Source organism: Aptenodytes patagonicus, chromosome 1 (genome assembly GCF_965638725.1).
Source record: "Aptenodytes patagonicus chromosome 1, bAptPat1.pri.cur, whole genome shotgun sequence".
Taxonomy (NCBI): Eukaryota; Metazoa; Chordata; class Aves; order Sphenisciformes; family Spheniscidae; genus Aptenodytes; species Aptenodytes patagonicus.
The window spans coordinates 153,529,162-153,551,877 of NC_134949.1; the positions used below are offsets into that span (position 1 = coordinate 153,529,162).

The following is a 22,716-nucleotide window of genomic DNA, read 5'->3' on the forward strand; positions in this document are numbered from 1 at the left end:
GAGCCGCCGTGCCTGAGGGAACACCTGCGCCAAAAACGAAATGGCCCCGGGACGGCAGCGGATGGTACCGGCTCCGGTAACCCGGCGGGGCTTGCCTCGCCTTTCGGTAGGGCGCTGCAGGCTCCGTGGCAGCAAGCCCTGCACCTGGCTGGCTCATCACTGACCCAACAAGCTCGTGAACTTGTTGCACCTGTTTTTTCTTATCAGATCAATGAAAAAAAAATTAATAAAACTGGACTGCTAAATTTAAGTTTAGCAAAATACACAAAGTAAAATTGTATTTGCAAGACTGTATTGAGTGAGGGGAAAGCACACGGTTTAATTCCGTTTCTTCCTTTGGTCTTTTAGGCCCCAAGTACTGCCAGGAGAAGCTACTCTGACAACCCCAGCTTTTAAGTTAAGCACACATCAGGGTTTGAACGGCATCATTCGCTTCAAGAGGAGAAACATGCCTTGCAACTCACATCGGTTCAGGAGCGTTGCTACTTGGGGAGGAGCATGACTGCATCATGACTGCCACTAGCATTTCATTTCCATCACAACAGCAGGTTGTGCGCTTGCCACATTCAGCTTTACCAGATCAAGCATTCCTCCCATCTACTGCCCAGTTATTAAAAACATGGTGCTCCAGTCATTATTAAAGAACTGCCTTCAGTTATCCTGCACCCTCAGGACTCCAAAAGCTGGCTTCAGAAGCACAACGAGTGGAGGCCTCATTATCCAGTCTACTTCTAATGATGTTTACCAAAATCTAGCTGTGGAAGACTGGATCCTTGACCACATGAATTTGGAGAACCGACAGGTCCTTTTCCTTTGGAGAAATTCCCCTGCTGTGGTAATAGGGAGACATCAGAATCCCTGGCAGGAATGCAACCTCAGGCTATTGAGGCAAAAAAATATAAAACTAGCCAGGAGAAGAAGTGGAGGAGGGACAGTTTACCATGACTTAGGCAATATCAATTTGACTTTCTTTACAACCAGAAAAAAGTATGAACGAATGGAAAACCTGAAACTAGTTGTGAAGGCACTGAAAGCCTTGCGTCCCCAGTTAGATGTACATGTCACTGACAGATACGACATCTTGCTAGATAGGCAATACAAAATCTCAGGTACTGCTGCAAAGCTGGGAAGGACAACTGCTTATCACCACTGTACCTTACTCTGTAACGCAGATAAGTTTGTTTTATCTTCTGTGCTAAAAAGTCCTTATAAAGGGCTAAAAAGCAATGCCACTCCTAGTGTGCCTGCCTCGGTGAAAAATCTCTTTGAAGAGGATCCTAGTTTAACTTGTGAGATGCTCCTGGATGCCATTGCTGAAGAATATGCTACACAACACCAAACAGATCATCATATCACCTTAATAAATCCAGCTGATGAGACTGTGCTTCCTGGAATTAATAATAAAACTAAAGAACTACAAACCTGGGAATGGGTGTATGGGAAGACACCGAAGTTCAGCGTTAGCACTTGTTTTAACATGGTCTATAAAGATTCCTTTCTTGACGTTAAAGTAGATATGGATATAAAGCATGGAAGAATTGAAGTCTGTAACATTGATCTGCCAGAGCAGTGGCTGCCACCAGCACTGTGCAGTGAACTGGTGAAGAGCCTTACTGGCAGTAAGTTTTGCCCAAATGAAACCACTACACTAGTGACGACGTTACTAAGAGTGTGTCCGCAAGATAATGAGTTGCACAGCAGGTGGAATCTGCTATGCGAGAATATGATAATGTTAATGTGACTTGCATTTTGAAAGTGTAAGTTAAACTTCTGCTGCTTTTTAAGTTATTGAAAACAAAATTAAAACATTAATTTCTACAAGGTGAATTTTTCTCTTATTAGTCATTAAAACTGTTTAATCTTGTGCTTTTGCTTAATATTACCTACTAGCAATTAGATTTCACACTGCCTGCACCCTAGGTTCCCAAACTGTAGGATGTAAGGCACTGTAATAGGCTGCAGCCCTGTATCGCTCTGTGCTGACAGACATCATCGCTGCTTAAACCAGGGAAAATGGTGGCGGCATCCCAAACTGGCTCTGTAGCAGAGAAGGTGCAAATGGCTGACACAGATGGGGTGGGGTAGATGGAAAGCTGCCGCTGTGCTGCTGCGCTGGATCCCCCAGCCTGCATCCCGCTCCTTGCAGATAGTAGCTCAAAGGCCGTGTCTCAGCCCCTGAGCTGTGTGGAGAGGGATGTGCCCCCTGGTTTCTGGTTGAAGGTCCGTTCCTGCAGAGTGCTGCTGACCCTCTGCCTCCGCTGTACAAGCATGGTGGTAAGCTAAGCTCGCTGCTGTGTAGCGAATCAGTCCAGCAGTTCCACCCAGGATTAGGGCTTTTATCCATGCACGTGCAAAAGCGGGGGAAGGATTAGGAAGTTCAGTGTTGGGGTTTATGTGATGAGGGCAGGAGAGGCTAACTGGGACGGAGGCCGTGTGTGCCTCCTTTGTACCTGCACTGCCTGGCACAAAGCTGGGAGTCACTGCTGCCATAGGTACTGGTATCTAAGCTAAAAGTGGGAATACTTCTACATTAGGAAATACACTTGCAAATACAGATCTAGGAGACACAGGTTCCTTATGTTACCACCTAGGAGAAAATTTGCTAATGAAGGGCAATGGTGAACTGAAAATGACAGTTTTCACGTTAAATAAAAAGAATAGCTCAATATAAAGTAACATTATGAAAGAAAGGCTCAAGATGTATTTCACTGTTGTTGCCGAATAAGCAGAATGCAATTTTGATCAGGTCAGAACAGAAGCAGTTTATTGCTATGGCTGTAGGAGAGAACCCAGCACAGCAGTGACAGACTCCGCTGATGTGAACTCTGCCCAAATGAGGCGGTTACAGAGTTTATATACCTTTATGTTATACAACTCTTTCTTCACCAAACTGCCCTTGAATAGTAGAGTTAGTTAAATTTGAAGTGGGAGGTTCATCAAGCGAAAAAGCCATAAATTCACCCTGTTGAGGTGTGAGCACATCCAGGTAGATTCCATTCAGGGCACAATATAGGGCACAACCCAATTTACGTAAGAGTCTTTTCCCAGAAGGTTAACTGGGGTGGTAGGACTTTAAAGGAAAGCATAGTATCCACAAATGAGGCAGATGGTTACAGACAAAGGGCTTGTTGCTGGCTGATGTGTGGGTTCTCCTGAAATACCAACAGCATTTACTACTTCTGAAGATAAGGGAACTGCGGGAAAATCAGAGGGACATAAAGCGGATTGAGAAACGCCAGTATCAATGAGGCAAGAAACAACAGTGCTGTTAATAGGGCCAGATACATAAGGACCAGTCTGGCCTAAAGAAAGTAAAGGAGCAACAATGTTTATGTCCTTGGGGCTGTCCTAATCACATTTCTGAGGCTGTGGCATGAAGGAAGAGGTGGGTGGAAAGTTAGGGTGACTGAATCCTACTGGGCTTAAAAGACTTATGATTAGGTCTGTAAGGTCATTCTGACTTCCAATGTCCTTGTCCATGCAGACAACCCTTGGCTGAAGCTCCAGCAGGGATTTCAAAAGGTCCCTTACCTTTCTGAGCGGCACCAAGGGGGTTTTGGCAGGGATCAGTCTGCGGTCCTCCCAGGCAAAGCAGGACATGTGAATCCAAGTCACAGCACCAAATTCTGTCACGGAATAACTGTAATGCAATTTTGATCAGGTCAGAGCAGCAGCAGTTTCTTACTATAGGAGAAAACACAGAGCAGCAGAGAGACAGCCTCTGCTGATACAAACTCTGCCCAAGGGAGGCTGTTACAGAGTTCATATACTGCTAGGTTACACAATTCGTTCTTCGCCAAACCGTCAGATAAGCAGGATGCGGTAAGCAACAGCAGCAATTGAAATTCTTCAGATAAGGAGGCTCTGGACAGTCGGATTTGGAAGCCCTAAGCAGTATATCTTTTTATGAATACTTCAGTCCTTTGCTAATTAAATCGTGCAGACAAGACCATTAGCTGCAAACATTTCTTAACAAGTGAGGCCTGCAAAGGCCCATGAGGTGTTACTATGTTACTTACACACCACGTCTTTAAAAGATGGCTGGTTGGCCAGCACTCAGTAGGAGGAAAGTACATGGCAGAAGCAACCCACCTTTAGCTAAGGAGAGTGGTCAATGGGGGTGAATCCAGCCCTCGGCTAGGACAGGCAGTCACACTGTAGGACTGAACGGCACTCACCTGACAAGGTGGCTTAAACTCACCTCCACAGATCCTGGCAGGAGGGACAGTCCTGGCTGCACAATCCAGGTGATGACCCGACTACGTAAGTGTGAGTGGCAGCACGGAAGAACGTGGCCTAGAGTCAGTAAAATGATTGTGGAACTGTACTCTTAGATTGAATCATAGAATCATAGAGTCATTAAGGTTGGAAAAGACCTCTAAGATCATCGAGTCCAACCGTCAACCCAACACCACCATTGCTCTGATAATTTTTTTTTTTTCCATTCATTGATGCCCATTCTTCTTCATACATGGTGTTCCTACTGACAGCGAAAGGAACTATTCAGAGATAAAGGGCTTATAGGTAAAAATTGCAGTGCAGCGCCAACTGGTACGTCACTAAAGGCTTACTTGTACATATGTACAGATATTGCATATCCATGAAATCTGCAAGGAAATCTGCGGTCTTAGCTAGTGAATTATAGTCTAATTAGAAAACAGAGAAAAAGGTCGAGCAATGAACAGGCAAGAGAGGGAAGACCATGCTTTGCCTCTTGTGGTATTTGTGGAGGACCACATCATAGGAGCTTACTATTAGAACAGAGAGGCATATTGTATTACAAGATACAGAGCGCATAAAGATTTTTATTTTGATTTCCAATTAAGTACTAAAATTTAAAGTTGATCTCAAATATTTAAGGTGGCTTTTTATTTTGCCTCTGTATGTTTGAAATTGCTGGACTAGGTTAAAAGATACAAAGCTTCACATTTGGGAAGCTTACTGTACTTACAGTGAACCTTGTCCCAAACATGGCTGATCTATAAGGCGTTACCCAGCTTCCTTGAATTACCCTATGTAGTGCAGAGAAGAATTCAAACAGATGACTAAAATTACAAATAATAAAAAATAACCTTTATTCCCATTAAAAATAGGCATATTTATAAATTTTTTATATTTTTAAATTTTTTATATTTTTTTAATTTTTAATACACAACTGAATAAAACTGATGACAGTGACCAGAAACCTAGTATCGCAGCAGCAAGCCAGGGAACTTCTATGGAATGTTTGGGGTGACCGACCGGTAGCGTACAGCTTCTGTGGCACATAATGTTTTTCTTTTTGCTGATGTAACACCGAAAAGCTGAGACATTACTATGCAAAAGGATAAAGAAGGCAGACCACTGGCAAACTGTGACCCAGAGAACAAGGCAAAGACCAGCTCTGTTTCTTCTTGATAGCTGTGGAATAGATTTGTTGTGTTAGAGGCAAGACTAAAAGAATAGCAGCATTAGATGACAGAAGGTGAAAAAAGAATAAAGCAAATAATAAAAAAAAGGATAATGGCATATACCAGCCATCAGGAAAAAGAAACATAGGAGAGAGAAAAAGTTCTAGCAATGAACATGCTACTAAAATATGGAGGCATATTGTATTACAAGATGCAGAAAGCATAAGGCACCTATCAGTCTTGAGGCTGAAAAGATTTTGATGGGACCTGTGAAAGAGGCCACTGCCTGTTCTTCATGTCAGAATAAACGACTTTGCCAGATTCTTGCTGACAATGATCAAGAACTCCTGTGTTAGGAGAAAAAGAAGCAGCAGCTCAGGTGATACCTTCTGCTTTCCAGAGGATGAAGGGAAGACAAGAAAAGACTTTGCCTTTTTTCCAATTAGCATACTTCTTAGGATCATTATTAACAAGAAAGTTTCAGGGTATCCAACTTCTGGAAGAATTTAAAAATCAATTATTATTTTTTTAGGGGACTATCTTAGTAGCAGGGAAATAGCTTACTGCAGCTCAGACTGGCATGACTAGCTGGAAGGACATTAAACTTGCAAGTCAGGGAAAAAGACTGGGAGAGGATCACACAACCTTTCCACACCTAATGCAAAGGATGGAAATCAAGTATATGACCACACATCACAGAATAAAAGAACATACAGGAGTGACAGGGAAAAGAATACAGCTGTTTGCGTCCTTTCCAGCCCAAAATCCATCATGCAGAGTCACATAAGATGACCCTAAAATGTCTGTATACTGAACACTACAATGTTTGTATGCAAGGAGCTTGGAAAACGGAATGTTAGATTTGGGGTTACTAGTAAAGTCTGCGAAATCAGGTATTAAGGGATTGACCAAAACACAGCAGAACAGTAGTCATGACTAGAATACAGGAATTAAAGGAAATAAATAAGACTGCTTATAGAAGAGGACATGTGGCAGCCCAGCTTCAAATGTGTGTGAGGTGGTCAATTAAAGATACAAAAACCAAAATTTGCTCAGGACAAAATTAATAGTAAAAAAAGAAATTACAGTAAAGAGGCCTTTGAGAGACAGTATTGAGGGTCTGTTATGAAATCAAGATCAGATTTAGACATGGACTGTATTAATTAAGATTATGGGAGAAGTACAGTGGAGGAATTGTACAGCTGTGTTTTCTCAGACTGAAAAGTCTCAAATATTCTTAAACCTATAGATTGTAAAAGCTGTGCTGGACTAAGTACTTAGAAGAGTTGCTTCTGAGGGTGGACAGCTGGACTCAAGCGGCATCTTCCAGTCTTACATTTTTATGCTTACAAAAACACTCATTAAAAGCAGTCGTATCTGATCACATTTTCTTTGTATGTTTAGTATGAAAGACATCCACTGTTGTTTCATGACAAGGTCGCAAGTCAAAGTCACAGTATCCAATGCTGAAACGACCCTGCAGAAATTAACAGAATTGACATGGTGAACACAGAATGAGCTTTTCTACAGTGTAAGTTAATTAAAGAGGTCAAAGCATTCTTACCTGTGGTTTCTTAAAATAATCAAGACCCCTTCCAATCTTAATCATCCATCCATTGTTGAATCTGTTTTAAAAATTCACAAATTTGAATACTATGAGTATGTTGAATAAAAAAATAGTTATATCCACATGACGCACAAGCTCCTTGTTTCAATCAGTTATTTCCTAGTGTTGCCAATACCTGTATGAACCATGGAAGACACTGTTCTGTATACAGAGACATCTACTATTATGTTCGCAGTTAGAACACATGAAACTATGGAGGGCTGACTTTATCCAGTTAGGGCCACTGCCTTCCACTTTGTTAGCCACAGCTGTAAGTAGAAATTGTCTCAAAAGTTGGGGTTAAGTAGTTTGACTTCAAATAACTAGCATTCACTGATTTTTTATAACACCCACCTAATTTCTCGATCATGTATTGAAGATGAAAATGCAATATTCAGTGTTACTCCATAATTCCTCAATGATTGTTGTATTTCTTCCAAGCCACTTATCTGCTGACTCCTCCCATTACCCTGTTAAAAGTAAAAATAACGTGGTGGAGTTTTTTTAACCATATATTCTACTTCTGGTCACCTCTTCCTGAACTCACCAACAAAACCTTTTTAGTAATAACTTAAACCAAAAGAAAGTAACTTGGATGAAGGCAGATTCGCAGTTTCAAAGACAGGATAAAAAGCAGACAGATTACAGGTACACTTGCTAAGGGATGTGGAGGAGGAGCTCACTCTCAGCCCTTTGAAACTAGGTATGAATTATTATTTGAGCCAAAATAAATGCAGTGATAGTTTGAGAGGTTTTAGCTCATCAAAGCCTCTAAAATGACAACTATATACAGCTGTAGGAAGAGAAAAACCACCATATCAATAGACGCTTTGGTTTTGATGACATTTTCCACAACAAAATGTTCACAAAAATATCTTTTCCATTTAAGATCCTGCTTACCAAGAATTTGTTAAGAGTTATCAGAAAACTCTGAACTTATAAAATTACCTATGTTCAACTATCACATTTTTATTTATATACTTGCATGTGGTATCACCTGAGTACGGAGAAACAGAAACCAAAACTTAGACACTTACTTCGTCATAGGAAGTGAGGAGATGGATTGTTTTCACTTTGCATGGCCCCTTAACTAGCATCTCGCAGAATCGTAGAAAGTTATACAACTGTAAAAGTTTTATTTAATTTAGTAACTTGGAATTTTTTTAGTAGTTACATCTGTACCAGTTACACTGAATATCTACTTGCCTGATGAACATGCCTAATGTATGGGTCCTCCACCCAAACTTCAGAAACAATCTCAGTAAGGTACTCTTGGAAAAGCTTTTCGTAGCCAAAACCTATTGCATTTTCCTCTATCCTGATTTGCTTATGGTATTTGCCATCTGAAAAGAAAAGAAGTCTCTTTTTCAATGAAGATCATCACATAATTCCTGTGTTAACCACCTCGCCCATAAAACGTTCACGTAACAACAGGTATTTAAATGCGAAAGGGTACACTGCAGCTCCATACCTTGTTTCTCTTTTTCAATGTGTTTTTTAATGTCTTCAGCTCTGGTCATGTACTCGGATATTTTCTGCCGGTAACGGTGCTTTTTTGCCTCATCTTTCGTGGCTGTGAATCGAAAGCACACAGGCCAGTTCTCCTCGAGGCGGGGGAAGCGCGGGGAGCTGAGTCCTGCTTGGCCCCCGGTCTCCCGGGGAGAGACCGCCGGCTTCCCTCTCCCTCCCCGTGAGGCGACGGGGGACCGCGGCCGGCCCTCGGCGGCAGGCACGGCTCGTGTCTCCTGAAAACCACCCCCGGCCGGCGGCCTCCGACAGAGCCGGGGTGTACTTAACAACTAACCGCCCCAACGGCTGTAGTAAACGGCTGCCAAACCGCCCCTCGCCCGGCCGCCGCCGCCGCCCCGCCCGGTACCTTTCACCACCTGCAGCAGGAGGTCGATGCCCTCCTGGTAGCACACCAGCGACTCCTGGAACCGAGACGCCAGGTCCAGCTCCACCGCCCGCTTCACCGTCTCCGCCCCGGCCCGCTCCAGCGCGGCGGTGCCATCGCCCCCCGCCCGCGACATGAGCGCCCCGGCTGGGACGGGGACGGCGGCTGGCACGGGGCGGACACGCCTCCGGCGGCGCCGCGGGCCGGGAGGGGGGCGGGGGTGGGGAGTGTGTGTGTGGGGGGGGGTGGGGGGGTGGGGTGGGGGGGGGGGTGGAGGCGCTGCGCATGCGCGCCGCCTCACCCGCCGCCGGGGGAATAGAAACCGAAGCGGAGGAGAAGGGAAAGGGGCTGTGTCTCAGCGTTGTCCTTCCGCCGGCGCGGAACTGAAGTGCTGTGGCGGTGGTGCCCGGCCGGAAGGCTGCGCACCGAGATGGCGGCCGCGGCGGGCCGGGCCGGCTTGGGTCACGCAGCCGCTTGGAAGGTGGTGGCTCCGGCTGGGGTTTGGTTGGGGCGCGACGCGGCACTGGCGCCGCGCCTCTGGCTGTACGCGCTCCGCCTGCGGCGGCGGGGGGTCTCCCCCGTGAAGCGACGAGGGGCGGCGGGGAACGGCCCTGTCGGCGCCCCGCAGCCGCCTCCGAGAGGGGGAAGGAGCGAGGGGGGCGTTGCGGGCGACGCGAGGGGCCAAGCTCATGCTGCTGCTGCGGGCTTCGCCCCCTCGGGGCGCCGCCGCCGCGGGGCCCGGTCGGTGCCTCCCCTGAGAGGAGAGCGCGGCCGTTGGAAAGGCCGAGGAGCCTGTGGGCGCCCGGTGTCAGCACAGTGTTTTTTCAGCCACCGAGAGATGTAATAAACGCGGATTATATGGTCACCCGATCTGAATTTGAGTGACTGTATAATCTGTTTGCAAGTGTTAAGAGCTATAAAGAAAGTCTGGACAAGTTATGTCCCCGCTCTCTTTGCAGATGCTGGGGAAGAGGATGGAGGGGATGGTGTCTGCAGCGTGGGTTCGTTGTCTCTTTACCAGGTCAAGAATTCCAGACTCGGTATGTGCTATAGTAGGTGAGAAACTGAAAAATAGGTATTAGCCTGCTTAATTCTGTGCTTTCTGTGGTATGGCAGACTTCTAGAGACTCTGAGATGAGCAGGTTCGCGGTGCGCTGGGTGAAGAACTGGCTGAACTGCAGGGCTGAAAGGGTTGTAGTGAATGGGGCTACATCTGGCTGGTGACCGGTCACCGGCAGTGTTCTTCAGGGTTCAATTCTAGGGCCAGTTCTGTTCAATATCTTTATCAACGACCTGGATGCAGGAGTTGAGTGCACCATTAGCAAGTTTGCTGACGATACCAAACTGGGAGATGCTGTTGACTCTCTCGAGGGATGCGAGGCTTTGCAGAGGGATCTAGATAGATTGGAGCATTGGGCAATCATCCATGACATGAAATTTAACTAGTCCAAATGCTGGATTCTGCACCTGGGTGGAGTAATGCCAGGCACAAGTATAAACTGGGAGAGGAGTGGCTGGAAGGCAGCCCTGCAGAAAGAGATCTGGGGGCGCTGGTCGACAGCGAGCTCAGTATGAGTCAGCAGCGCGCCCCGACAGCCAAGAGGGCAAACCGCATCCTGGGGTGCATCAAACACAGCATAACCAGCCGGTCAAGAGAAGTGATTATCCCGCTGTATTCAGCGCTGGTGCAGCCTCACCTTGAGTACTGTGTGCAGTTCTGGGCCTCACCATTGAAGAAGGATGTTAAAGGTCCTTGAATGTGTCCAGAGGAGGGCAACAAAGCTGGTGAAAGGGCTGGAAGGCATGTCCTGTGAGGAGCGGCTAAGGACTTTGGGCTTGTCTACTTTGGAGAAAAGGAGGCTGAGGGGCGACCTCATTGCTCTCTACAGCTTCCTGAGGAGGGGAAGTGGAGAGGGAGGTGCTGATCTCTTCCCCCTGGTGCGCAGTGACAGGACGCGTGGGAATGGTTCAAAGCTGCATCAGGGGAGGTTTAGACGACATGAGGAGGCATTTCTTTACCGAGAGGGTGGTCAGACACTGGAACAGGCTTCCTAGAGAGGTGGTCGATGCCCCGAGCCTGTCAGTGTTTAAGAGGCATTGGGACAATGCCCTTAATAACATGCTTTAGCTTGGTCAGCCCTGAATTGGTCGGGCAGTCGGACTAGATAATAGTTGTAGGTCCCTTCCAACTGAAAGAGTCTAGTCTATTCAATAAATAACTAAAACCAAATAGATGAGAAGTTTGACTTACATTGTACATTTTTACATTTACATTTTTAGCTTGTCTTTCTGCAAGATACTGTCTAGTGTCAGTTGACTCTTTTCCTTAAAATCATTCTTAAAGCCTTAAACCATTCAGAGGCTAAGCAGAGTTTCTTCAATGAGATGCATGTGAATTAAGTGCTGTGCCGGTATAGAGTGTTGTCCGTGTATTTCTATGCATTGTACGGCAAGACTCAAGAGTTAATGTATTCACCAGCAAACCATTGTGAAAATATGTTTAACTTAATGTTATAAAAGCTAAATTTGAGGTCACTTGTTGGTGCTTTGACCTTCTGAAAAGAAAGGTATTTAAACATGTAAGAATTTTTACTAAGGTTGAAGTATGTTTTAGAGAGTTATTTTGTTGACTATAATAATTCAGATATTCAGGGAAAAAAACCTCTGTTTTTGTGAACTTCTTATTCTAGGTATTTCAGCCGCGGCCTGGAGATCATGAAAAGTATGGAGGTGACCCTGAGCAGCCCCACAAAATCCACGTTGTTACTAGAATAAAAAGTGTAGTTGGTCGCCCATATTGGGAAAAGAAGATAATACATGATCTTGGACTGGATAAAGTATGATTGTTGTTCTTTATACTTATTGTGTACATCAGAAATGTAGAAACATAGGGTAGAATTAAGGTGGTGGGTTTTTTTTAAGGACTTCAATTTTGCAGTCACAAAACTTGGATTGCTTTACAGATGCTATAAATGTAACTGAGAAATCGATGATGTGTTTAAGAGCTGAGAGGAACATTGATGGCAAATGCCCTTTTAATGGGAATTCAGAATATCACTGTATGGTATTGCTCTGCATGCCTGAGGAGAACTTTACCTTGATAATTCCGCTACAGTAATAAAAACAGGTTTGTAAATACTTTGAATTCAGTTTTCTCTGTGGGTCATATTATTCAGATATTGCAGGTAGGCAAATAAGACTCGCTTACGAACGAAAAGGCTTCCAAATCCAAGAATCTAAGAGTTTGTGTCAAAGAGGCGTTTATCCAAATTTTTTTAGACCAACTGCACATAGTGCAAAGATTCATCTGGTCAGTGTTACATTACAGAGAAAAAAATGTGTACTTAATCAATTGAAGATCTAACTGAAGCAAGCAGTCTTACCCCGAAACTCCTGTATTTACATTTCTAGTATTTTTAACAGTTGGAAGAAATTTGGATATATTGATAATGTAATGGGAATAAAGCTGAATTTGTCATTTTACTGGAGCCGAATTTGATCAAGTTTTGACTTTGTAGTTTTACGTATGTTCTTGATGCGTGACGTGTCTCCAAATCTTACATTTGCAAATGTGGTTTCTGTTTTTACTGACAGCGTGAAAAGTTCAGTGAACAGAGATGTGGGGTTTGGCCGTGCGTTTGTAAAACCTGTTCTATCCTTTATATAGGCACATCAGCCAAGACTGCACAAAAATATCCCTTCTGTGAATTCCAGACTGAAAGTTATTAAACATCTAATAAGGTTTGTTAACGATTTGTTTAATTTGGAACACTTAATGTAACTCTCTTCCAGCCATAGGACTTCACTAAGCAAACTCTTTTGCCCGTAGAATACAGCCACTGAAGCTACCTTACGGATTGCCAACAGAAGAGGAAATGTCAGACACCTTTCTTAGGAGCAACGGAGAGCTTGTCATTAAACGGCATCTCAAACCTGCGGAGCGGAAAGAAATTAAGTCTTAAGGTGTGCTGGTTGGATTTGCATTTTATAAAATAAATGCTTTAACGCCTGAGTTAAGAGTTTGTGTATGAAATGTAAGCTTAATTCTTAGCCTGTCTGGTATGAGCGACAGGGACGACACTGATGCTTAAAGAGGGATTACATGTGTACGAATGTGAAATTCAGTATTGGTAATGTTTGCCTGAAACGTTAAATGAATGATAGACTTTCTCTCCTTGTGTTTTAACTTTGTGGCTAGATTACTGCAGTTTATGGCTAGCTATTAGAGAACTGTGTAAAGTCAGATAAGCAGAGAAGTGAGTAAATAGATCTGACTAATGATGAGGAGGACCTTTCCCAGCTAACAGTAAAGGCTTGCAGTGATGGTGCATGACTTCACCTTTCCTGCACGAAGGAAAGAACTGGAATTGAGAAGCCCTCCGTTTGCCAGTTACACAAGAATCGACTGGCTATCCACCGAGAGTGTCATTTGATTGAGGCAGGCATTTGGGTGACTTACCTTGGTCATCCAGATCTCATGCTTGTTCCTTAGCAAACAGTCTGTCATCCGGCCTTCTCCGTAGCTTAAAAAGTACCTGAACTCCCCATTTGGGAGTAACAGGAGGAGTGATTCGCGTCTTGGTAGGCCGTATAATTTGTCTTTCAGGAAACATGCTATCTCACTGCATACATGTTTCTTGAACCTCAATGTTTAATAGTAATAGCCTAAGAGCTGCAGTCGACGTGAAAGCTGATGCTTTTCCTGTTCTAAAATTGCAGACTTTAGAAATCTGGAGACCCTGAAGCACGCCTCTTTGATGCAAGTTAGTAATTACGGGCTGCAAGCTTATAAAATAACACCACCTACTGCAGGACCTTGAATAGTACTGTGTGCGTATTTTTAAGAACCGTGGCCAAAGTTAGGAAGCCGCTGCTGTATCAAATGATAAAGTAGTTTTTGTTCCAGGGAGCATAAATTCCAGCGTTTAACGCGCTGTGAGCCTCTCCCACACTAGACACACTGTAGAGGAGTTAATCTTAATGACTGTATGTTGTGAGAAGATCAGAGGGATATGGTTGCTGAAAATGAATGTTTATCCCTGCTGCATGCTTGCAGAGAGGAGTAAACACCAGTAGGAGTTCGAAGGAATAGACGTATCAGTAGAGGGACATAAAAGCTGGAGGCACTATGTGCGGGAGAAAGAAAAAGAAGGATAGGCTATCGTAGTGGGATTGAAGACTGTTAAGGGTTCCTACGAACAGGCCAAAGGCAGAAATGCAAAATTGAGCTGAAAACCCTCAATTTCTCAACAAGATACAGGCTGTAGTCGGGAGGTCACAGAAAATACTGGTGTCAGTCTGAGGTATATAGAATAGCGGGGAAAAAGTGAAGCAGATAAATGAACGTTGCTTTTCTTCCCTTCCTCCTTCCCTCCGGTATCTGCGTGGTGTCTTGCGCTGCAGCGTGTTCTAGCTGCAGTCTCTGTGTGGTGTTGACCGTGTTCCCACAGGGAGGTACTTGGAAAAGCTGAAGTTTCAGCCCTTTTGAAGGACCTGTGTAGCGCATCCAAGGTACAGGGCATGCGTAAAAGAGATGGCACAAGTACTCGGGCCCGGAAAATCAGGCAAATGGGTCTTGTTGCCGAGGGATGGCAAGTATAAGCCTTGTACCGGGCTTGGTGGCCCAGAGCACCAAAGATGAAGCCAGGATCGCCCAGCCTTACAGTTGACGGCTGTCTTTAATTGACAAACTGGCAGCTTTCATGAAGCAGGAGATTGTATTTTCTTAAATTTTTTAATATAGGCGTAGGTTTGGGTGTTTCTGAAATGGTACTTCTTCTTCCAAGGTCACGACTGTCAGACCGTCGATCTGCTGTCCCAAACCTGCTCTGTATAAGCATACGTCCTCTAAAGATCTGCTCTCAGATCTAAAACCTGAACCAACAGGGTGCACAAACACAGCGAGTGTCCGCATCCTTTCATTACTGGAGTATCGCAAATGCTTCGTGTAAATCGTCATGAAGCGCAGGTAAGAGATACTGCCTTTTTGTGCAGGGAACAAAAAGGCTGACTTAAGATGGTAGCAAAATTCCAGTTGGAAGGTACCTCGCAGGTCTCTAGACCGACCTCCTGCTCAATGCAGGGCCAGCGCTGAGGTCAGACCAGGTTGCTCAGGACTTTGTCCAGGCGGGTCTTGAAAACCTCCGAGGACAGGGACAGCTCAGCCTTTCTGGGCAGCCTGCTCTGCTGCCTGGCTGTCTTCGTGGGGAGAAGGTTATATGCAGAATACAGTCTTGTATCCAGTCTGAACCTCTCTTCTTTCAGCTTATGCCTGTTGTCACTTCTCTTCCCACCTTGCACTGCCGTGAGGAGCCAGCCTGGCTCCATCTGCTCAATTATCTGTCACAGGTAGGTACTGTGGGGCTGCTCTTAGGTCCACCTGAAGCTGTCCCTCCTCATGGGGCGAGCGCTCCAGCCCCAACCACCTTGGTGGCTCTCTGCTGACCTCGCTTTACTTAATTGTTCTTGCTTGTGTCAGGGGGCCCGAAACTGGACCCCACTCTCGATGTGGTCCCGTGCTTAGTGGAGGTGTGTAATCCCTTCCCTTGGTCAAGCTGTGCTTCGGTTCGTACAGCCCAGGGCACCCTTCGCTGCCTTTGCTGCTTGGGCACACAGCTGGCTCATGTTGAGCGTGCTTCTTGGGTAGGAACCATTTGCCACGTCTACCTGCTGTAGCGGTTAAAGTATATTCAAACAAATCTTCAATGCAATCTGCGGTAGCAGTGTAGAAATGTGCTGGTTTAAGAATAAATCTGTATTTCTGTGCTATTGCTCTGCTGCAGGTTCCCTTACTGCTTCAGATTTGGTAATTAATACTGTAGTGTGAGTAGATCAATACAATTCTAATAATAGCACCAGGATGTCTTAATCACAGGTACAAGGTACTAGCTATAAAAAATGCACCATATTTAAAACAAACACACACACGCACCCCCGCCCCCCGTGCTCTTTGTTATTTCTCCTTTAGCCCCTAGTGATATGCTTGAGGGTCCTTTTGAACCACTCTAAACCACTTACTTTTCTCCCCTGTGTCTTGAAACGGCTGGACGAACCCAACAACTCTGAAGCTAAGGCTCCCCAAAAGCTTTACTATATGATTGATTAAAAGGATCTGCTTATTGTGCATGAACTTGCATCAGATTTTATAAACGACACGCCATTTTAAAAACGTGATGGAATGTGCATATTCTTACTCCAGACCCTGCGTTTAAGCTAATATATAGCTTCAATAGAAGTATTCATTACAGCAGCTTGAGTTTTACAGATTGTTTGCAACTGTAAAGGCTAAAATGAAGTAGTACCAAGGGCAAAAAAAAGTTAAGGATAGCTTACTGTTTTCCCTCCTGTCACAAGAAACAGCCACTTTGGGGTCACATCGCCAAAGTTAAGAGCAATTATTCTGAAAGGATACGACACACTGTGATACACTCTTCTGGTAGATTAAACATACACAATATTTATTGCCAATACTCAATTCCAAAACTGCAAATTGTTAACAACCAATTTTGTACTGCTGTTAGACACATGAATTGATAGATAAAATCTGAAGCAGATAAAATCTTTGTTTAATTAGAAGCAAAATATTCAATCAGTGGCTCAAATCTAATCATCGCTCAGATACCTCAGTATCCATTTCTCTTATAAAACTTGGCTCTTGCAACCACGTCATTGGCGTAGTCATTGTGTGTTGTGCCAATATCCATTCTGTCATAGTTGCTGTCCCCTTGCTGTATTTTGCTAATGTAACATCATCAGTTGCATGACTGCTTCCTTTTCTGCATATTCCTTCATGTCTACCTGCGTTAATAACCTCAGCCGTATTTGTGTTGTAGCTGGAATAAAGGGATCCAGCCATGACGGCTTCAGCTGTAATCCGTGCCCAAGAATATAACCGTGTTTCCTCCGGAGAGGACCATACATTTTCAAAATTAATGTGTTCCTTCCTTGGAGTTGCCGGGATAGCAGCTTTTTGCAGGTGGCTATAGAAACACAAGACAAATGCAACGGAGAGAGGTGGGGAAAATCCCACCCTTACTCCTTGCAACTGAAAAACGTCGTGACATTTGCCAGGCTTTCCAAAAGCGTGCTAGAAAGCGAACCACATCTTATTCCTCTGTTCCTTTTAGTGAGTGTCAAGAAATATTGTTCCACGCCTCAATAAAATGAACAGGGGGACTGGGATGTCTTTAGTTTTCCATAACGTGCTCGGTTTTACAGCGTTATCGTGCTTGACTCTTACGTGTGAAGCGTTTTAAAGCTGACAGAATTCTACCTTTGAGCTGCTGTTCCTTTGTCCATGTTGGGAATTTCTTCTGGATTTCCCTTATCATCCCGCATAAAATCTCTGTGCCTTCTGCTAAGTGCTCTTCACTGTCCCATGACCCGACAATCTTATGGTAACGTTTGTCAACCTGAAAGTGAGACAGCACTATCAGCACACCAGAAACCCCACCGTTTGTCCAGAGCTCTTCATTGCTTACAGGCTGCTCGTATTCCTTTTGATCTCTAAGCTCCTGGTTTACCTCTTTTGTAATTGTATAGAGAGGAAGCAAACTTAGCTCAAGGCGCAGGTGAAGCCAGCAGATGTGTGAATAGCAGACTATCGGGGCACTGAGGGGGAATGCCTGCCCTGCGTCCTTGTGTGCCAGAGCCTTAAAAATCCAACACAGCTGCTGCTGCTGCTGTAAAGGTGACAGGGTGCAGAAAGCAGGCTTACTGCTGCTTAAGCTTTTCCAGCTGCAAAGTGACTGCTCCTCTCCTCCCCAGCTGCATCAAGGGTGGGAAAACCCCTGTTTCCTCTAGGGATCTCCCCTCGATCTCTGCCCCAGTTCTCCTCCTCCTCCTCCTCCTCCTCCTCCTCCTCCTCCTCCTCCTCCTCCTCCTCCTCCTCCTCCTCCTTCTCCACCTGTTATCCATGGGGTAGTAAAGCGCAAGTCTGAGGGGGCTGGAGCTGTTACAAAAGCAGATCCCAATGCGTGCAGCAAATGTTTAGGGATCGTAGGGATAAACGTACAACTTGGCAAACAAGTGAGGCGTGAATGTAGGCATGAATAATGACGCAAGATCCCGCGCTAGCCAGGCCCCTGTGGAGCATAAAGGGTAATTAACCTGACTGTATGTAGCTGCAGCCTACAGGCCTCCGTGCTTAGTTAAAAAAAAAAATGCTTCTTAAAACAAGATTTATTATCATCTAAAGTATGAAATAGGAACAATTAATCTCTTCATTCCCGAGAGAGCGCTGGGAAGCAAGCGGCAGTTTCACGGTGCAAACGCAGTCTGCTCATGCCCTGACACTCACCAGGGTCCTTCCGCGGTGCCAGGAGCCGACAGCCGGGTCAGCCTTGGCTTTATTCTGGCCAAAGAATTGGCTGAAAAGGTCTCGGGGGTTGCGTTTCAACAGGGCCCCTCCCTGCTGCTTTTCTGACTTTCTGCTTCAAAGGAAGGATGAGGTTTGTGTTTTTAAGAAGGTTGACCGTACCTGCATTAAACCAAATGCATTTCCGTGGTCGCCCCAGCCATCCTTCAGCACTGTCCCGGCGTGTGACTCTCGAGAGATAATACCAGCAATCACAGCTGGATCAACGCACTTGCTGTTGCCAACTTTTGTAATCTTGGCGTGGTATTTCTCCATGTTCTTCAAATCTCCTTCTGCAATCTTCTCCGAGGCAGAAACTCCTACAACACAATGTGCCTGACTTTTCCTTTCGTTTTTAAAATCAGAAACAAGTTGTTCTAACAAACCGCCATTATGAGTGAGCTGACATTTGGAATCCTTCTGGATCTATTTAGAGGGAAGCAATGATAGAATTGACCAATTTTGCTGAAGGGTAAAAGTGCCCTAGAAATCAATACACAGATGATATAAAAGACTTTTTTTCAAATACAGAGGGCGGTTCTCCAGCGTGCAGACTAAAAGGCGGGTCTTCTTGTTTTCAGTCTAAGCCTTTGGGTGGATTAGTCCCAGATGTAGTTCCTTTTAATAGAGGACCATAATGGGGAAGTGTTCAGAAACTTAGGTCATGAGGGAAACCCTCTTAAGGGAGAGAGAAAAGCAGGCTCGATGGCAGGGCTTGGATGTACCCAGCAGACCTCGCATTTTCTCTGTGATGGGCTTGAATATTCCTTAGAACATCTCAAAGGCAACTCTATTCCCGACATACATAAACTTATGTGCCCACGTAGGATCTTTGTTGGTTGTGGAAAAATTTCCTCGCATGGCAATGACTGATAGCCAAAGACCAGGATCTGTAATAGGCATGAGCCTGTGCATGGATGTAAGGGGAGATGAACAACGAATTAGTGCCTACCTGCATAGCTCAGACCTTCTGGTTTCGCAGTTGCCTCCGAAGCTCCAGTTGTGTCAACATTCAGTATATTCCCATAACGCTCCAAACAGCCTAAGAGCAGTATTTACAACCAAACGTCAGACCAGCGCAGTGTGTGATGCACGCCATTAAAATGTTTTCAGATCCGTGACTGACACCCATAGCACCATTTCGATACTAGTACAGGCATTTATGCTAGCAGATGCGGTCATGGTATCGTATGCTCTGGGAAGGATTACCTCTTGGTCATGCTAGCATAAAGCCACGGTGTAGCTTATGAGGTGAACTGGTGCTTTGTGTACAAGTCATCTCCCCTAATTTTAGCTTGCCTAAAACTTAGCTGTCTAGTCTAAGCTTGTGACTTGGGCTGCCTGCATAGCCAATGGTGAAAGGCACCTCCAAAAGGTGTTTTTTCTATTCCAAAATAAAAAAAAAAAAACCTATGAAAGTCAAAAGAATTCCTACGCTATTTGCTGTCTCCAGCTTGCTTTCCCATAGCTACCATCAACAGGGAAAACCTGAGAGAAACGTCCTCCAATTACATCCATTCCAATTTATCTGACTTGCAGTCTGTTTGACTTGCGATTTATCTGCATTTATCTGTTCCCTAAACATGCCGTTGCAGAAGGGAAAACATGCAAACAGCAGCTGAGAGGAACGATGCTAACCCGAGCCCAGCAGTTAATGGAAAACAGAATTTAGTACAGTGAATTATTTACAAGAACATTAGACAAACATCACAGACCTGACATGTTTGCTGCAGGATGTCTCCCCACCTTCTTGCATGCTTCCAAGAGACAAATGGGCTTTTTATCTGCTGGCGGCGTTTTGAAGCAGCTGACTCAGTGCACTTCCCGCACACCACTGGTATTACGGGAAACAGGAGTGCCTTTACTGAAAGAGTGGTTAAACATTGGAACAGGTTGCCCAGGGAAGTGGTTGAGTCACCATCCCTGGAGGTATTTAAAAGGCGTGTACATGAGATGCTTAGGGACATGGTTTAGTGGGCACGGTGGTGTTGGGCTGAGGGTTGGACTCGATGATCTTAGAGGTCTCTTCCAACCTTAATGATTCTAGGATTCTAACAACTTCTTGTGCGTCCACCCAAACACAACAGGGTTTCTGCTCTACGGCACAAACACAGCTACGTTTTTAACAATGAAATACCTCTTAATGTAATTTAAAACCCCGTTGCTAACAGTTTGGAACGAGGAGGAGCCTCGTCTGAAGACAACTGCCCCCCTTCGGTTGTTGAAAGTGCTGACAATGGGGAAACGGGAACCTGCGCTTTTGGATGTAATAAAGTTTTTGCAGGCAAAGACCCAGCAACAATAACATGACACAGAGCTGCAACCGCTGAGAATTTGGATATGCAGAGAATACGCCAGGTCCCTGTTGTTATCCCCTCTTGTACAGTGACAACAAAGGTGAAGGCACAAACCCAAATTAGCAGGCGGCGTGGATCAAAGCCACTGTAGCTGTTCAGCAGTAAGGAGAAAAGCCACTGGGTGGCAGACCTGCCCACCACCGCTAATCCATCCAGACATGCATCTCCCCCACGGTAAATTTTGTGAAGGTGAAATGCTGTTTGCTCTTTCGGCAGCTCTTTCACATTTTCAGCCGGGGAATTAATCCCGTGTCATAGCGTTGAAAGATTCAATTCTGTAAATTTTTCCTGCACTGTTGATGCCTCTGTGAGAGACTGAAAGAGTCAATGTCTCGAACATTGTAGTAAAACAAGTCACGGTCTGCATAGCAGCAATGAACCTTAAACGGGAGGTCAGATAACTCAGGATGCGGAGGGTGTGCCGGAGGCTGCGCGGTTCCACGTTCTGATGAGCCTGGCCTGACAACACACCACATAAGGCCAGAGGTCATACAGAGTGCATTTGAGGAAGGGGCCCGCGACCACCCCCCGCAATGGCACCTGCACAAAGGATCAGGAGCTACATAACTCCCCGAGAGGCGGGAACTAGACTATGAGAGACACTACTCCAAGGAGCCGTGCGCGCGCCCATCACCAGAGGATTGCCACGTCCGTCATCGTCATCGCGGGATCCAAGGGTGGTGATCTCTCTCTCTCTCTCTCTCTCTCTCTTTTTCTCTTTCCTTTTCTTCTCTTCCCTTTCCTTCTTATAAATGCCTCAACAGAATCCGTGCCGCCTATTATTACGCTTTCCAAGTTTAAGTTGCATGCTCCATAAACAAAGCATTTAATTGATCGCCTGGTGCTGTTTCTCCTTAGTTTAGCCCAAGGGAATCACGAAACCACTACGACCCCCTGAATCATCCAGTCTGGCTCGTAACAGTCACCTGCTCGGCAGCAAGCTGATCGGAGAGACTTTTTGTCTTGTTTTCTAGTTGTTCCTGCAGAGCCTTCACTAGATCTTGAAGGGATTTTATTCCTTCCCCTTCTGCTTGTTGGACCACGTGTTTATCCCGTTGTGCTGCCACCAGAGCAGCTCCTAAAACCACACAGACCAATGCTTTCCCCTTGTTTTGATAACAAACCAAAGCTAATCTGTTTTGTAAAGTCATTTTAGACGCCTGTTGAATCTGTAAATTCATTTCCTTGAAGGCATGACTGGTCCAATTGCTTAGCACGTGTATTTGCCAGGTCAGATTTTCTAAGACAAACTGGTGTCTTTTAAGGGTCACCTATGGGGTAGATATATTTTCTAACATTGGAGACGTTGTCATGCCCCAGGTATAATAATCGGGTACTCGGATTCCATGCACCGCCCACTCGGGTCGCACCTGGGACCCATCACTTTCCCGGCGCCTTCTGTTTTGATGAGGCACTAAGGAATTGAACACTCTGGAAGGACACATTGTAGGAACTCCTATTCCACACTGTAATCCAGCATGTTGTCTCACATTAAGATGGGAATATAATTTTCTATTCGCGCATTCCCATAATGTTCCTTGTGGAGCAGGGTACCATGTTGTACTACATTGGTAACCATCATCTCTGGGTACCCAAGTACCCTGTAGGTCCCTATCCCACACCTTTCGGCCTTCTGGACCATGGGTTGTGGGAATACCGCACCTAATCGCAATTCTTCCCATTTTCCAGGTTCCATTGCACCTATTGTCCAAATTTCGGAAACCCTGAGAAGGATATCCCCAACAAGTACACATATCCCGTATAAAGGTTCGAGTTCAGGGATATACCATGTCTCAATGGGGTCTCCTGCACCTGTGGTGCAGTTTAGGGTGGTGGTACGGTTCATTAACTGAGAGTATCCTGGGGAGGGGACTTCAGCATATTTCTCATCAACTGGATGATCAGGATTGGTGTCTCCGTACAACATATGTTTGACAGACCAAGCCCACTCATATCTGGTTCTATTAATTTTACCATAGTCCTGACCTGGGTGATCCGGAATCTGTATACACCGTGTAGGAGACCACTTAACGGTATAGGGGTGCTCAAAAGGTTCCGTTTCAGGAGGTGGAGACCAAAAGGGGATTTGGGTACATGATATTCTGTGGGGATTC

At 45.2% G+C, this 22,716-nt stretch overlaps 4 protein-coding genes across 6 annotated transcripts; 2 read left to right on the top strand and 2 right to left on the bottom strand.

The window, feature by feature from the left end:
• The first annotated feature begins 513 nt into the window (after positions 1 to 513).
• Positions 514 to 1,865, top strand: LIPT1 (lipoyltransferase 1). The gene has a single exon (XM_076328907.1). It carries the CDS (start codon positions 620 to 622, stop codon positions 1,739 to 1,741), a length of 1,122 nt encoding a protein of 373 aa, XP_076185022.1. The 5' UTR covers positions 514 to 619; the 3' UTR covers positions 1,742 to 1,865.
• Positions 1,866 to 5,051: 3,186 nt separating this feature from the next.
• On the bottom strand, positions 5,052 to 9,048 carry MITD1 (microtubule interacting and trafficking domain containing 1). Of its 2 annotated transcripts, XM_076359402.1 has the most exons (7): positions 8,873 to 9,048; positions 8,468 to 8,569; positions 8,203 to 8,339; positions 8,034 to 8,120; positions 7,351 to 7,466; positions 6,955 to 7,015; positions 5,052 to 6,867 (listed from the first exon to the last, which is right to left on the bottom strand). In XM_076359402.1, exons 1-7 carry the CDS (start codon positions 9,024 to 9,026, stop codon positions 6,772 to 6,774), a joined length of 753 nt encoding a protein of 250 aa, XP_076215517.1. In that variant the 5' UTR covers positions 9,027 to 9,048; the 3' UTR covers positions 5,052 to 6,771. The 2 variants fall into 2 exon arrangements, with proteins under 2 accessions (XP_076215517.1, XP_076215526.1); XM_076359411.1 differs by lacking the exon at positions 8,034 to 8,120.
• A 230-nt stretch (positions 9,049 to 9,278) lies between these two features.
• Positions 9,279 to 12,902, top strand: MRPL30 (mitochondrial ribosomal protein L30). 2 transcript variants are annotated; one of them, XM_076359424.1, is made up of 5 exons: positions 9,279 to 9,371; positions 9,850 to 9,930; positions 11,581 to 11,727; positions 12,558 to 12,631; positions 12,720 to 12,902. In XM_076359424.1, the coding sequence occupies exons 1-5, from the start codon at positions 9,321 to 9,323 to the stop codon at positions 12,850 to 12,852; spliced, it is 486 nt and encodes a 161-aa protein (XP_076215539.1). In that variant the 5' UTR covers positions 9,279 to 9,320; the 3' UTR covers positions 12,853 to 12,902. The 2 variants fall into 2 exon arrangements, with proteins under 2 accessions (XP_076215539.1, XP_076215547.1); XM_076359432.1 differs by lacking the exon at positions 9,850 to 9,930 and having other exon boundaries at positions 9,286 to 9,371.
• A 3,692-nt stretch (positions 12,903 to 16,594) lies between these two features.
• LOC143170836 (lysozyme g-like) lies at positions 16,595 to 19,994 on the bottom strand. Its single transcript, XM_076359440.1, has 4 exons — positions 19,961 to 19,994; positions 19,198 to 19,287; positions 18,369 to 18,565; positions 16,595 to 17,301 (listed from the first exon to the last, which is right to left on the bottom strand). The coding sequence occupies exons 1-4, from the start codon at positions 19,965 to 19,967 to the stop codon at positions 17,110 to 17,112; spliced, it is 486 nt and encodes a 161-aa protein (XP_076215555.1). The 5' UTR covers positions 19,968 to 19,994; the 3' UTR covers positions 16,595 to 17,109.
• Between the last annotated feature and the right edge of the window lie 2,722 nt (positions 19,995 to 22,716).

Excerpts from the sequence above, each read along its gene's own strand:
- LIPT1 (XM_076328907.1), top strand. The coding sequence starts at position 620 with ATGGTGCTCCAGTCATTATTAAAGAACTGCCTTCAGTTATCCTGCACC.
- MITD1 (XM_076359402.1), bottom strand. The coding sequence starts at position 9,026 with ATGTCGCGGGCGGGGGGCGATGGCACCGCCGCGCTGGAGCGGGCCGGG. Across the intron at positions 8,121-8,202 it reads ACATTAGGCATGTTCATCAG|TTGTATAACTTTCTACGATT; the intron begins GCAAGTAGATAT and ends AAACTTTTACAG. Across the intron at positions 7,016-7,350 it reads ATACATGATCGAGAAATTAG|ATTCAACAATGGATGGATGA; the intron begins GTGGGTGTTATA and ends TTTTTAAAACAG.
- MRPL30 (XM_076359424.1), top strand. The coding sequence starts at position 9,321 with ATGGCGGCCGCGGCGGGCCGGGCCGGCTTGGGTCACGCAGCCGCTTGG. Across the intron at positions 9,931-11,580 it reads GGTCAAGAATTCCAGACTCG|GTATTTCAGCCGCGGCCTGG; the intron begins GTATGTGCTATA and ends TTCTTATTCTAG. Across the intron at positions 12,632-12,719 it reads GTTATTAAACATCTAATAAG|AATACAGCCACTGAAGCTAC; the intron begins GTTTGTTAACGA and ends TTTTGCCCGTAG.
- LOC143170836 (XM_076359440.1), bottom strand. Across the intron at positions 18,566-19,197 it reads AGAAGGTCTGAGCTATGCAG|GAGTTTCTGCCTCGGAGAAG; the intron begins GTAGGCACTAAT and ends ATTGTGTTGTAG. Across the intron at positions 17,302-18,368 it reads ATGCATTTGGTTTAATGCAG|GTTGACAAACGTTACCATAA; the intron begins GTACGGTCAACC and ends TCTCACTTTCAG.